The 13244-nt window shown below is 37.8% G+C and overlaps 1 protein-coding gene across 1 annotated transcript in view; it reads left to right on the forward strand.

Moving 5' to 3' along the window:
- Positions 1–352: 352 nt before the first annotated feature.
- tmc2b (transmembrane channel-like 2b) overlaps positions 353–13244 on the forward strand; it is a 74870-nt gene continuing 61978 nt past the window's right edge. The window contains exons 1-8 of the mRNA XM_072591269.1: positions 353–384; positions 2185–2319; positions 2410–2500; positions 3513–3594; positions 5731–5837; positions 7175–7273; positions 11341–11483; positions 11756–11903. Coding sequence (XP_072447370.1) covers positions 365–384; positions 2185–2319; positions 2410–2500; positions 3513–3594; positions 5731–5837; positions 7175–7273; positions 11341–11483; positions 11756–11903 — 825 coding nt within the window. The 5' untranslated portion in view covers positions 353–364. The remainder of the gene's footprint in view (positions 385–2184; positions 2320–2409; positions 2501–3512; positions 3595–5730; positions 5838–7174; positions 7274–11340; positions 11484–11755; positions 11904–13244) is intronic.

Raw genomic sequence — 13244 nt, forward strand, 5'->3', positions numbered from 1 at the left:
CTAGGCTATGAGACCATTTCTAAGGCTGACCCTTTTTCAATAGCAGATGTCAGGGTGCTAGGCTGGAGCCCAGGTTATGTATGAACTTTCTGTAATAATTCACCAACTTGGATGAGGATGTGGAATGGTGGGTTAGTAATTTTGCCGGTGACACAAAGGTTGGTGGAGTGATGGATAGTGTGGAGGGCTGTTGTAGGTTGCAATGGAACATTGACAGGATGCAGAACTGGGCTAATAAGTGGCAGATGGAATTCAACCTAGAAAAGTGCGAACTGATTCATTTTGGAATTTGAATTTAAATGCAGAATACAGGATTAAAGGCAGGATTCTTAGCAGGTGAAGGAACAGAGGGATCTTGGCATCCATGTCTATAGATTCTTCAAAGTTGTCACCCAAGTTGATAGATTTGTTAAGAAGGTGTATGGTGCATTGGCTTTGATTAGCAGAGCGATTGAGTTTAAGAGTTGTGAGGTTATGCTGTAGTTCTATAGAGACATGGTTAGACCACACTTGGAATATTGTGTTCAGTTCTAGTCACCTCATTATAGGAAGGGTGTGGAAGCTTTAGAGAGAGTGCAGAGGATATTTACCAGGTTGTTGCCTGGACTGGAGGGCATTTTTACGCATGTCTTATGAAATAAGGATGATGGAGCGAGGGCTTTTCTCATTGGAGCGCAGAAGGATGAGAGGTGATTAGATAGCGATGTACAAGATGATAAGAGGCATTGATAGAGTGAATAGCCAGAGACTTTTTTCCCAGTGTGGAAATGGCAATCTCAAGCGGGAATAATTTTACGGTGATTTGAAGAAGGTTTAGGGGAGATGTCAGAGATAGGTTGTTTACACAGAGAGTGGTGGGTGCATGGAATGCACTGCCAGTAGTAGCAGTAGAATCAGATACATTACAGACATAGGCACATGGATGATAGTAAAATGAAGGTTGTGTAGGTTTGATCTTAGAGTAGGATAAAAGGTCGGCACAACATCAAGGGCTGAAGCACCTGTACTGTGCTTTACTGGTGTGGTGTCCACTCCTATCGGCATACCCTATAAATCATGTGCTCCGCTTTCCACATTTCCAATGACAAAGCCAGTGTAGTACCTGTTTGAAGTCTAGTTGGGCTTCAGCTAATAGGCAAGTTTGCATGGTGACATCATTAATTGAACATACCAACGGTCACACAGTATCTCATTAAATGTTAAACCAAAGTCATATTCCTCTGCCAGTTGTCTTAACCTCACCAAAAATCGCAACACGGATCCCCCTGGTTTTTGAACTGATGAGTAAAATTGAAAGCATCTGAGAATTAGAGGAGGCTTGGTGTTATAATATTCCGTAACTAAATCCATCAATTCTTGAAATGTTTTGGTATATGGTGCTTCAGGAAATGTTAGGCACCTAATAACCAAAAGAGCTCTAAGTCCACACGCCATCGGGAGAATTACACTTTGTTTTTCATCTCCTCCAATATCACTTGCCTGGAAAAAAAAACACACTCTTTCCACATATTGAGCCCAGACTTTGACAATGGAATTGAACAAGTCAAGCTTCCCAAATAACAGCATGATGGCAGAAATGTTTATCCGAACTCAAACACAGATGTTGCAAGCAAATTTCTTCAGGAGTCTATTTTTCTCTCTCGTTGCTAGTGAAATAGCTCCACAGAGACCGGTATCCCATCACCGAGTCCACCTTTATTTACATGTGCATAGTACCTGACACTGGTCCAGCTTCCTCAGAGCCAGCTCTCAGTGTGAACAGAACCTCTGACACTTCTGTTTATAACCGTCAGCCAGGGCTCCGTGATTAGACCAAAGTGATAGCCCCAATCAGGGAACACATATTCTGTAAGGTCACCTGACTGACCTTGCTGCAATCTCTACACAGTTTTATACAGATTTCTTTTGCATTGTTGTTTGTTAATCAACGTAACTGTATAAAATAATATTTTGTGGAGATAAATCTTATTGGTTTATGGCTTGTAGAAATGAATGGTAATGTAATTCTGTCAGAAACATGCAATTTTCCCTGCCAGTTTCCTTCTTATAGTCTCCATGGATATTACTTAACCAGGCAGTAAAAATGAACATCTCCTCGAATAATTACCCTGAGTTTCATCCAGAATTTGAGTTGCTTCTAACTGGTACACCTTTTCTCCTGTTTTGTTGCAGCTCCTCATCAAGTTCATCAGACAGTGAACATTCCTTGTCAGAGGGTGAACTTGCCAAGGTCTTGGAAGAGGTGGAAGAAAAGAAGAAGCTAATAGCAACCATAAGGACCAAAGCTTGGCGTATGAAAAGGAAACTTACTACATTAAAGTAACTGATTTAATGTTTCTGCATAATCATGCAAATGATCATTCATTCAGCTGCTGTCTTATTAACTCAGTTTTAACTTACATTTATCAGGGAATCTCAGGCATTTGTAGAGAAATTTGAAGGTGCTCTTGGGAAGGGAAAAGGTAGAAAGTTTTATGCCTACAAAGTGATGATGATGAAGGTTAGTATCTGACATTCCTTTTATTTTAATCAATATTTATATTTTATTATGCGCTCTGTGCCCATTGATACCAATCTGCAACATATCTGGCTTGTGCCTTCCACCAATGGGTTGTAAAGAGCTGTCATAGATGTTGTTGAATCTTATAACTGTAACAGTGTTTCCACCCTCTTTAAGGCTCCTTGCAGTTCCACACCTGGATTAACTCCCCTCAACAGTGCAAGAAGCTGCCAACCAGAATTGGATGACCTGGTGGCATCGGCTTAGCTTAGACAAGTGTTATCTCAGTTCATGAAGACTATAGAATAATCTGTCCCAGCAACCGATGCTACAACCTTTCATAACTCAGAGCTCATTTCAAAGTACTTGTAAATTAGGAGCTAGATAGAACAAGTCAAGTGGTTGTCTTAAATTGTAGACATTGTGGTAAGAAATTGCTAATATGATAAAATAAATTATTGTCAGCTTTTGGTAAATTTCCTTCCGACAAAAAAAAATGACCAAGTGGGCTTCAGAGTTTATTTTACAAGAAATTTGCAACTCAGCTTGGCTGATGGGCTGAGCCTTTTGTTCTATGTGGTCTAAGTACAGAATGCACGTAATGACACAAATTCAAATTTTACCACAAAGTAGCACAGCACATTGGAACAACAAAAGCTTACTAATATGCTGTTATTACTGTTCTAACAACAAATGTTAAAACAACAAAGCAATTAATGGAATATATTGGATGCCTAATCCATTCTGATTTCATAACAAGTTTAAGATAAATGTAAACAATATTAGTTTTTAGTTTATATGCAGTGTTATTTTACAAAACCCATAGTTCAATGAAGATAGGAGGAAGGCATAAAGGAACACTATGTGGACAATGTTTTGAACCAAATAATTTTAATTAGTTTTTCATTCTGGGTTCCATCTGCGCAAGCATGCTTTACATTCTAAAGTGTATACATTTATATTTCGTAGGACTATGGAAGGCCAACAATAATTTGCATTTTTTAAATTTTAGAAATGGATCAAATTTAAAAGGGACTTTGAGAATTTTAAGACTTCATGTATACCTTGGGAGATGAAAATAAAAGAAATTGAGAGTAAGTTTGTATCTGCACAATGAATATATTAGCAGCAACATTTAGTAGCATAATGTCTATATTTTCAATGGTACCAATGTTATCTTAGGCACAAAGTTGTGTCTGCTACACATGAATATGTATGCACTGCAGGCCATGGTGGATGCCATTTTGATAATTCCATGTGCATACAGTCAATGCCACGGGCTACCAAGGTGAAACCTGAAATCATCATGACGTTAAGTGCTTACTCTGGCTTCTTCCCTTTGGCTTCAGCTATCATGGAATACAAAATTTGGTGACCTTCTCAAGGAAATACTGGACAGTGAAGTGCGAAATATTGCTATGATCCTGCTAGAGACCATTGACATTTAAAGAGAAATCTAAACACTTAGTAATTATGGCAGAAGTACACAGATTTCATGTTCTTTTTTAAACAAAAACAAATTTTATTATATAATGGAAATAAACAAAGCAAGTCACCCTAACAACATGAGTTAAGCTATAAACTCAGTTCAATTTTATATTTCTCTCCAAGAACTTCCTTTATGCTGCAACAAACTTGAAGGTTCATTCATTTTTTTAGGGACTGACCCATAATGACTGGTATACTTTGCCAGAATTCATTCAAATTCTCCTCATTGTGTCAGCAATTCTCTGAGGTAATATTTTACAGAGATGCTTCTATTAATATTTTGGATATATGACCCTCAGATTTTTATGCTCAAACAACTCATAAATGTTTTAACGATGGAGCTACCAGTGCAGATGTCAGTGGGTAGGTTCCCTGCTACCAATCTATATTGGTATTTTTAGACTAAGCTACTGATATTGTGTTGGGTAGGATACCCACACAATATCTTTGCTAGAACTTAATGCACAGTAACTGGATTGATTACATGTAGCTTAATAGTTAATTACATAGCATCTGAGATACCTGATAGTCTTTTGTGAGACATCAGGCTCAATTTAAATGTAAGTTCACATTACTACTTTAGTTACAGTGTAGTGGAATATCATTGAGTACTGCTGATAAAGAGCCACATTATATTAAATACTTCCATCTTGCACTCATCAGGAGAATTCACAAGAAATACCAATGTAAATGGAAAATAATGTTTATAGTGCATGAGAGGAGAGTGTGGTAGATTATCAAGTGGATTCTGATTTGTAGAGATGTTGCCAAGGAGAATGCTCCAGTTAATGACAACTGACAGTTAACTGTCAAACTTTATTTAAGCTTTCTACATATATGAAATGTATAAGTGGTGGGCAATTAGTTGTCATTCTATTGAAGAGACATTTCTCATGAGACCCAATAAAAATGTTTGTGAGAGCAGGGCTGACTAGAGATCCCATGATATCTCCATCTACTTTGGCATTCATGGTGACTCATCTGTGGGAGTTATTGAATCAATGAATACTGAATCACACAATGGTGGTAGCTTTGAACACCATGGTGCAGTGCAGCTTAAACCGAATGTCTACGGATTAGTACTATTGCAAACAAGTTCTCAATATTAAATGAGCACATGGACATTCATTGCTATCAGTGTGCAAGACAAGTGTGGACTTCACGAATACAAGTTGTGAAGCCTCTTATGCACTTTGGTGAGAAAAGCACTTAGCTCCTCCCAGGAACAGTTCTTTTGGATGGAGCTTATCTTTTGATGTCAGTAAACCCTTTCAGGTGCTAACCCTCTTAAACAACAATTAACTCCATTTTATCTGCTCTGGTTTTTTATATATCACTTCTTCCTCTGACTTCCCAGCTGTGTTCATGGAACTCTGGAGCCTTGTATGAAAACTTCGCTTACTCACTATATCTCCCTCCACTTGTAACATATTCAACTAAACTTATAACTTTAATTGTATCTTAGTTCACTTTCCTAATTTATTTGATACTCCTGATCAGTTACACCTCCTCCTTTCCTTTTGTTGTGAAACGACCTGAGGTTATTTATTTTGCTAAAGGTGCTAAGTAAGAGCAGCCTGTTGTTGAGCATTGAAAACTATTATTTGTTGTTCATTCACTTTGAAATTTTATGCATGTAAACAGATTGAATGTGTGAGTGACATTGTGCACATTTAATCTACATATTTTCAAAAGTAATTTTGAACTGTTTGAGATTTATGGAAGTATTTCCTTTATTACAGGTCACTTTGGTTCTTCAGTGGCTTCATATTTCATTTTTCTACGATGGCTCTATGGGATTAATCTGGTTCTTTTCAGTCTAACCTTTGGCCTGGTTGTAATTCCAGAGGTAAATCTGTCATGCTTGAATATGTTTCAGGATTAATCATGTCAACTTATTTGTAACTTAAAAGGTAACACTCACATCTTTTGTCAAATGAAATTAAATTCAGTAACATCCTTGAATTATCCTCTCATATTACACAATCAAATCACCAGATTATATTTTTAAAAAATGAATGGAGCTCCTCACTTCACATTTGATGAACATCCATGAGCATCTAGCTCCACCTTCACAACAATGCATGATTCCACACTGTCTCACTCAACTGTTGCTGCACCTGACATTCTTGCCTTTGTAGTCTGGACTTAATTACTTCAGTACACTCCTAGCTCGCATCCAGGTTATTTTTATCCTCTGTAACATTGAGCTCATTCAAACCTCTTCTGTCTTGAGACCTAACTCACACCTCATCCTGTCACTCATCACATCTACGTTTATTGACCTACATTGAATTCAGTAAAGCAACAGGTTGATTTTAAGGTACCATATATACTTTTAAATCCCTCCATGATCTTTATGCCTCCGATTCTGGCTTTGGAGACATATCTGATTTTAATTATCCCAGTGATCTCACCCTCATCTGCAAAGTCTGAAATTCTAAAGACATTTCTTCACAAAATCTCTCCAATCGTTTTTACTCTTTTCTCCTATGGACTGCTCCTTAAAACCTTTCCCTTGAAACAAACTTTTGGTCATCAGCCTTAATACCTCCTGGAACTTGATTTAGGCCTCACCTTTGGAGATTTTGAAGGCTCATGAAATACAGATGTTGGTCTTCCTGCCCCCTTCATACCCTGTTGCCCAATCATTCAGCAACTAGCCTGCCCTTGGGCTTATTGAACCTCAGAGGTGATGCATGAATGGACATTTAATGGTCCCAGACCACCATCATCAAGCAGGAAGCTTTCTGCTAGTGTAGTATCAGGGAACATGGCAGACCTCCCTATGACCCCTGAACCCATCATCAGAGGCAATGACACCTCTAAATGTCATCCCTGACCTCTGTAATCTGTCTCCCATGCCCTTCATCCCCTCACTAAGACTGTGCACTTACAACATTGTGAGACAGCAGTTGGTGTCAAAACTAAACTAGTGGCCCTGGTATGTTTTCTCTATATATCATAAAACTCATAAGGTTCTGTCAAGTAACAGCACAAGTATCCTGCTAGGTACTTGACTGAATCAAATCCTTTATTGGAAAAGAGTCCCTGTTGCACTTTCTGAACTTTCAATAAAGTGTTACCTCCACAGAGCTGAACCCCCCAAATCCATCTACCTCTAAAAAAGATCCAAAATGGTAAAATATGATGATAACATCTTATGCACCTTTATTACAACTTTAGGTGTTGATGGGTCTACCATATGGCAGCATACCTCGGAAAACTGTGCCAAGGAAAGAACAGCCAACTGCTATGGATTTCTCAGTACTTTGGGAGTTTGGGGTGAGCCTGCAGATATGCTAATAAGCTATCAATAACTTTGCACAATTATATCGTCTAATTGCTTGCCAACATTTTCAAAGGTTTTGCCTCTACTATGTATATGGATTTTTTTTCCCACAAATTGATACTGTTTGTGAAAGAAATAAGAAAACTTGAATTTATAAGTGTGTTTCAGGACAATTGATGGCTCGAAGTGACTTACAGTCATTGAAGTGTACCTTTGGAGTGTATACACTCCAATACTTGCAATACATGGGAAATACATAGCCATTTTGCACATGAGAAGCTCACGCAAACAGAAATGTGATAATGACCAAAAAACGTGGTTGTGTAATATTGCTTGAGGGATAAATATGTGCCACATCCATGGAGATACATTTCCAGGTCTTCTTGAAAAGAGTGCCATAGGAACTTATAAATTCACTTGAGAGGGGAGATGCTCACTTGATTTAGTGTTTGATCTGAAAGATGTAACCTTTAACAGCACAGCCCTCCCTCAGTGCTGTATTGGAGTGTCACCTAGCATGGGCTTCACTGGTTTCTTGCAGAGTGACTCCGAAACAAACTTGATCACTCTTTGCCCCTGTGCTACTGATCTACTGCTTCTGACAAATTATGTCTCTGTTTGTCTCTCAAAGATGCTCTCAAGATTCAATAAATGCTTCTGTGGAAAAGCTCATAAATAAACTCTAAAGCAAGAAAACTGCCCTGGAATCTGTCCCCACAGCAATGTAGCATTCCTGTGATACACTAGATTAAAGTTTTAAAGTAGTTATCTTCAAATGTCAAGCTTTTCCTTTGTTCTGAAAATCCATAAGCATAATTTAAACTCCTTATGGACAGATGTATACTTCCCATCTCCTTCAAGAATCTCAGAGAGGGATCATCCATTGCTTAGTATTTTCCCAATTCCATTTCTGGCCTTATTAAGCAAATAAGTGTTGCCCTTTGAATTGCAATTACTTTAGGTCTGTTTATCAAGTTCTCAAAAGCTATATTCGCTTATCATACATTTAAAAATTTCAATCCATAAACTAAATAATGGCCTCGAATCGGATGACCAGACAGCCATTATTCCAGCATCATAATACAAAGAGAGAAAAAAACCCAAAGAACTGCAGACACTGGAGTTCTGAAAATAAAAACAGAAATTGCTGGAGAAACTCAACAAGTCTGGCAGCATCTATGGGGAGTCTTCTTCAGACTCTTCAGAATGGATGAAGAGTCACTGGACTTGAAATGTTAATATAGATGCTGTCAGCCATGCTGAATTGCTCCAGCAGTTTCTGTTTTTGAGTTATAATTCCAGCATAGATAGGAGTTGCATATGAGACTGTAGAGACCATCATACCAGACTCTGAGGGAATTGCCCAAGAAATTGAAGATTCCACTAGGCAATTCCTCTTCACCTGGATCCTTCCAAAAGTCCAGAATTAAATCAGAGAATTTGGAGGGTTTCAGTGAGAGCAGGCAAATAGCTAGTCAGGAATAATATGATCTGTTAAGTGCACGGTCTAACTCTTGAATTATCATTCAATTGACCTCATGCATAGTTCACATGCCCCAACTGCAAACACACTTCCCACACACCATAAGCCACTGCCCTCACCCCTGAGAACTGTTACCCTACCATTGGAACAAGAGTTGCTCCCCTGGATTTGACATACCCCACTGTCAATTTATCCTGCTCACCATGGCCCTGCTGTAAACATTGCATCATTTACCGCTCTATGCTACCTTGCACCCTGGTACTCTACTCACTCTAGGCATCATTCTTCAGGTGCCCTACCCTGACCCATCTGGCACTCTACTCAACTGACACCCTACTTACCTTGCAACCTACCGCTGCACCCATCTGGCATCCTACCCTCCCTTCATCCTAACATCATACCTCTCTTAAGCATTTACCATTTGACAACAGTTTTCAAAGTGGTGGTCTGGGGTTTGGGATTTCAGAGAATAGTTCTGTGTTACGAAAGAACTATGTGGCAGAACTAGAGAGACCATGGGAACTAGCATCATTGGTTTTTTGTATAGCTGGACTAAAGTAATTCTGACTAACACAGTTGGGCATGCTGATAAGCTAACAAAAACATGATAAAAAAAAGTATAAAGAGTCACAGATCCTTCATTCTCCTACATTCCTACTTAATATTATTCCAGTGTCACAATTAGACATTTTACTGTCACCTCTGCAACAATGGTCTTCCATCCCAGACCCTACTTAATATTGTTCTAATGTCATGATTAGATATTTTACTGTCAAGGGTCTTAAGCAGGGTCTACTAACTACTGATTAGATATTTATTGTCAAGGGTCTCAAGCAGGCTGACTCTACTAACAATTAATTTCATATTTAACGTCTTGTCCTAAATATTTATTGTCACAACCTGTTCCAACCTGCCATGATAATATTTAGCAGGTGAGGCTGACTTTACTAACTATTGGTATCTCAGCCTGCCATAGTGACCTTTCAACCCCAACCTTACTCTGCTAATTGGTGTAGGAGCATTCCACTATTTGTATCCCATCCTGCCACAGTGACCTTTTGACTAGTGCAGCATTTCACAAACCCCTTGCAACAGATCGCCAGTGGTCTTCATGCTTTAACCCTTCTCATGCTTTCATGCTCTTTATTTTCCATAAGTCCTGATCAGAAATTCCTCTCAGAAATGTGGAGCTCCCTCCTTGCATAAATAGAAGAGTGGCGTTTTCTTGGAAGATCCAGCACTATATTTCTAAAATGTATGCATCATGATATTATGCAGTCGCAATAGTATGAAAATGAATGCCCTGATATCAGCTCTAAAATTATCCATCACTATTTTTCATCTTCATTCAGTAATTGTATTCCCACAATTTGGTTTAAAGTAATTGTCCAGGTAACATTTGTATATATTCATGTATATTTCTGTATATTTAATCTTGATATTGATACTGAGGATTGTGTCTCTTTGGCTCCAGCACCATTGTCTTGGCCTTGTTTTATCAATCTCCGATTTGGATCATTTTCATTGTTACATTCTCTAACTTGTACACAAATGTTTGATTTACGTAACCCAACATGCTATTCACTTTGTTAACTGTTAAATTGTTTTGTTTGTAAACTCTCCTTAGCTCTGAGGCTTCTTTTGACATCATACTCAGTGATTTTACAGCCACTCGTAGATTATACGCATCACCATCAAAGATGCAATTGATTCAACATTTGTTGCACCACATCCAAGGCTTTAAATCTGTAAATCAAAAGTGCTCACAGTATTACAAAAGTGATCTTTCAAATGCAGCAAGAATTCCTTATTCTTGTACTCCAATCTCCTTGAATGTCTTCTCCTTTCTCTTCAACCCCTTTGCCATTTGCCTTTATAAACTATACGCTAAATTTCTACACTTCTTGTATGAAAGTGCACAGGTCTCTTTGACCATTAACATTGAAATATTTCATACCATCTCAAAAATACTTTCTCCTCTTTTCTATTCATGCTGTATGGGGTTCACTTAGCTTAGATGGCTGTTTTGTTATGCAGTGTGATGCCAACAACCACTGGCTGAGGTTACTATGAAGGATCTTCTCAATGTCTCCCCTTGCCTGGTCTGGCAAGGCTCTGGCAAATTTCACCTTTATTTATTATATAAATTTTAATTATACTCCATCTACTACAGTGGCTTCCAATTCCTTAACCTGTCAATCTTTCTTTGCAGCCTTGTTAAATTATTCTTACTGGTGATATTGGAACCTTATATAACTGAGGAAAACTTGGATACTCTCTTTAATTAATTTGTCAAACCTGATTTCCATTTTGCTAAGTTATGCTGACAATGTCTGACTATACTATGATATTCTAAGTAAATTATTATTTCCTAATTACCTCATTAAAAACTGTGGCATGAAACACACTGTTATGGCAGCCACAAATGAAACATCATTCAATCATTAATATGTGGATGATTGATAAAATATTCTGTACCAGATTATATGCATTATTTGCAGTAAGACCTTGTCTGAACATTTTAAAGTATATGTATACAATGATTACTAAAAACATAAATGCTTCTGTATTTTGCAGGGATATATAAAATACTCAGCGCTTTTCTATGGATATTACAATAATGAACGTATGATCGGCGTTTTCAAATATAGGTTACCATTGTCTTATTTCATGGTTGGTGTGGGATCATTTGGATATAGTCTCATGGTTGTGATCAGAACGTAAGTATTAAGTAAACATTTGAAGGAATGTTTGAATAATTGCACAGATGTTATCAAATCCAACAAGGAATAGGCCAAATCAGTTATTTCAGAGAAAATAATTAATGAACAGTTTTAACCAAAAGTTTTAAGTTGCATAAACCACAGAGTTTGAAATATTTTTCAGTATTATCTGAAACCCGTGCAGTAGGTGCAAATTTCAAGTATTGATAAATGTACAAAATATTCAATTAAATAATTTCTGTTTAGTCAACAATTTTCATTCTGTATAGAATGGCAAGAAATGCAAGAGAAAGTGGAGTTGATGGAGATGATGGAGATTTCAATTTTAGTTGGAAAATGTTTACAAGTTGGGATTACCTCATTGGAAATCCTGAAACAGCTGATAACAAGTTTGCATCCATTACAACTAGCTTTAAGGTAAGTTTATAACTCTGGCAAATTAAATCATTATTTTGACTTTTTAGTAAGATAATTTAAAAATTATCTTGATTTGAGTGAATCTCCTCTTCTGCTTACCTGGAAATGAAGGAAACCATTGCCTTTTTAGAAATGGGCTTTCTCCTTGAATCACTGTAGTCTTATAGCAATATTGCTCACATAATGGTGTGAGGTGGGTATTCCAGGATATTGATTCAGCAGTCAGGCAGAAATGGCAGTACGTATCCAATTCATGATGGTATGTGACAAAAAGGAGACAGTTCAACATTGGTGTTGTTGTCTATCTTGATAGTAAAGACCACAGAGTATGAAGGTTCTGTGAAAATCACCTTGGTAGGGGTGGGGGGAGGGGGGGGGGGGGGTGGCAGTGAAATGGTTACAACATTACATCCTGTATATAGGCTGCTACAGCTGATGGTGGAGAATATGAGAGCTTGATTCCAGTGAAAAAGCTGGTGGTTAAATAAACTTCTGTTTTTGGAAAGTATTCACTTCTTTGGTGTTGTAACTGTCCAAGAAAATGACATGAACATCACTGTCGGGCAACTACTTAAATAGTGTAAAAGCTTTTAGGGGCTTTAGGGTAAACCACTTATTGTAGAGAACCTAGTCTCTGGCTTGATTTTGTAGCTATGATGTTAAAATGGCTGGTCCTTTTCAGTTGAGAGTGTGGTGCTGGAAAAGCACAGTGGGTCAGGCAGCAGCTGAGGAGCAGGAGAATCGATATTTCCAGCATAAGCCCTTCATCAGGTCCATTTCAGCTCCTGTTGATACCCATGATATTGATAATAGGGTCTTTGACAACAGTAGCAATGTCAATGGAGGTCACTAGATGATGCCATAAGAAATTTATCTTCCTATGTTTATACATAGGAATACTATGTTTATACATGTTTATTATGTTGGAACACAGGCAGACTTCACACCTATTGTTAGAAAAGCTGAACTATCTTGAGAATGTAATTCAAAAGAAGTATTGGGATTTACAGATCAAAGAACATAAACCAGCATATCCAATTTTAAAATATGAAGATTTAATTTAAAATTGCTTCATGTATCACATCTCCGTGATACTGGACTCCTTTGGCTGTAAATTCTGTGATCAGGATCTTATTCTCCATAACCATCTGATGAAGGTGTGGCGCTTTGAAAGCTAGTGCTTCCAAATAAACCTATTGGACAATAACCTGTTGTGTGATTTTTAACTTTGTCCACCCCAGTTGAACACTGGCACCTCCAAGTTATATTTATATTAGCTGATTCTCGATGATCATGCTAGCGGAGTCACAAAGACATAGTGCAGTATTCAATCTGAGCAGG

This window comes from Chiloscyllium punctatum, chromosome 2 (genome assembly GCF_047496795.1).
Source record: "Chiloscyllium punctatum isolate Juve2018m chromosome 2, sChiPun1.3, whole genome shotgun sequence".
In the NCBI taxonomy this organism is placed as follows: domain Eukaryota; kingdom Metazoa; phylum Chordata; class Chondrichthyes; order Orectolobiformes; family Hemiscylliidae; genus Chiloscyllium; species Chiloscyllium punctatum.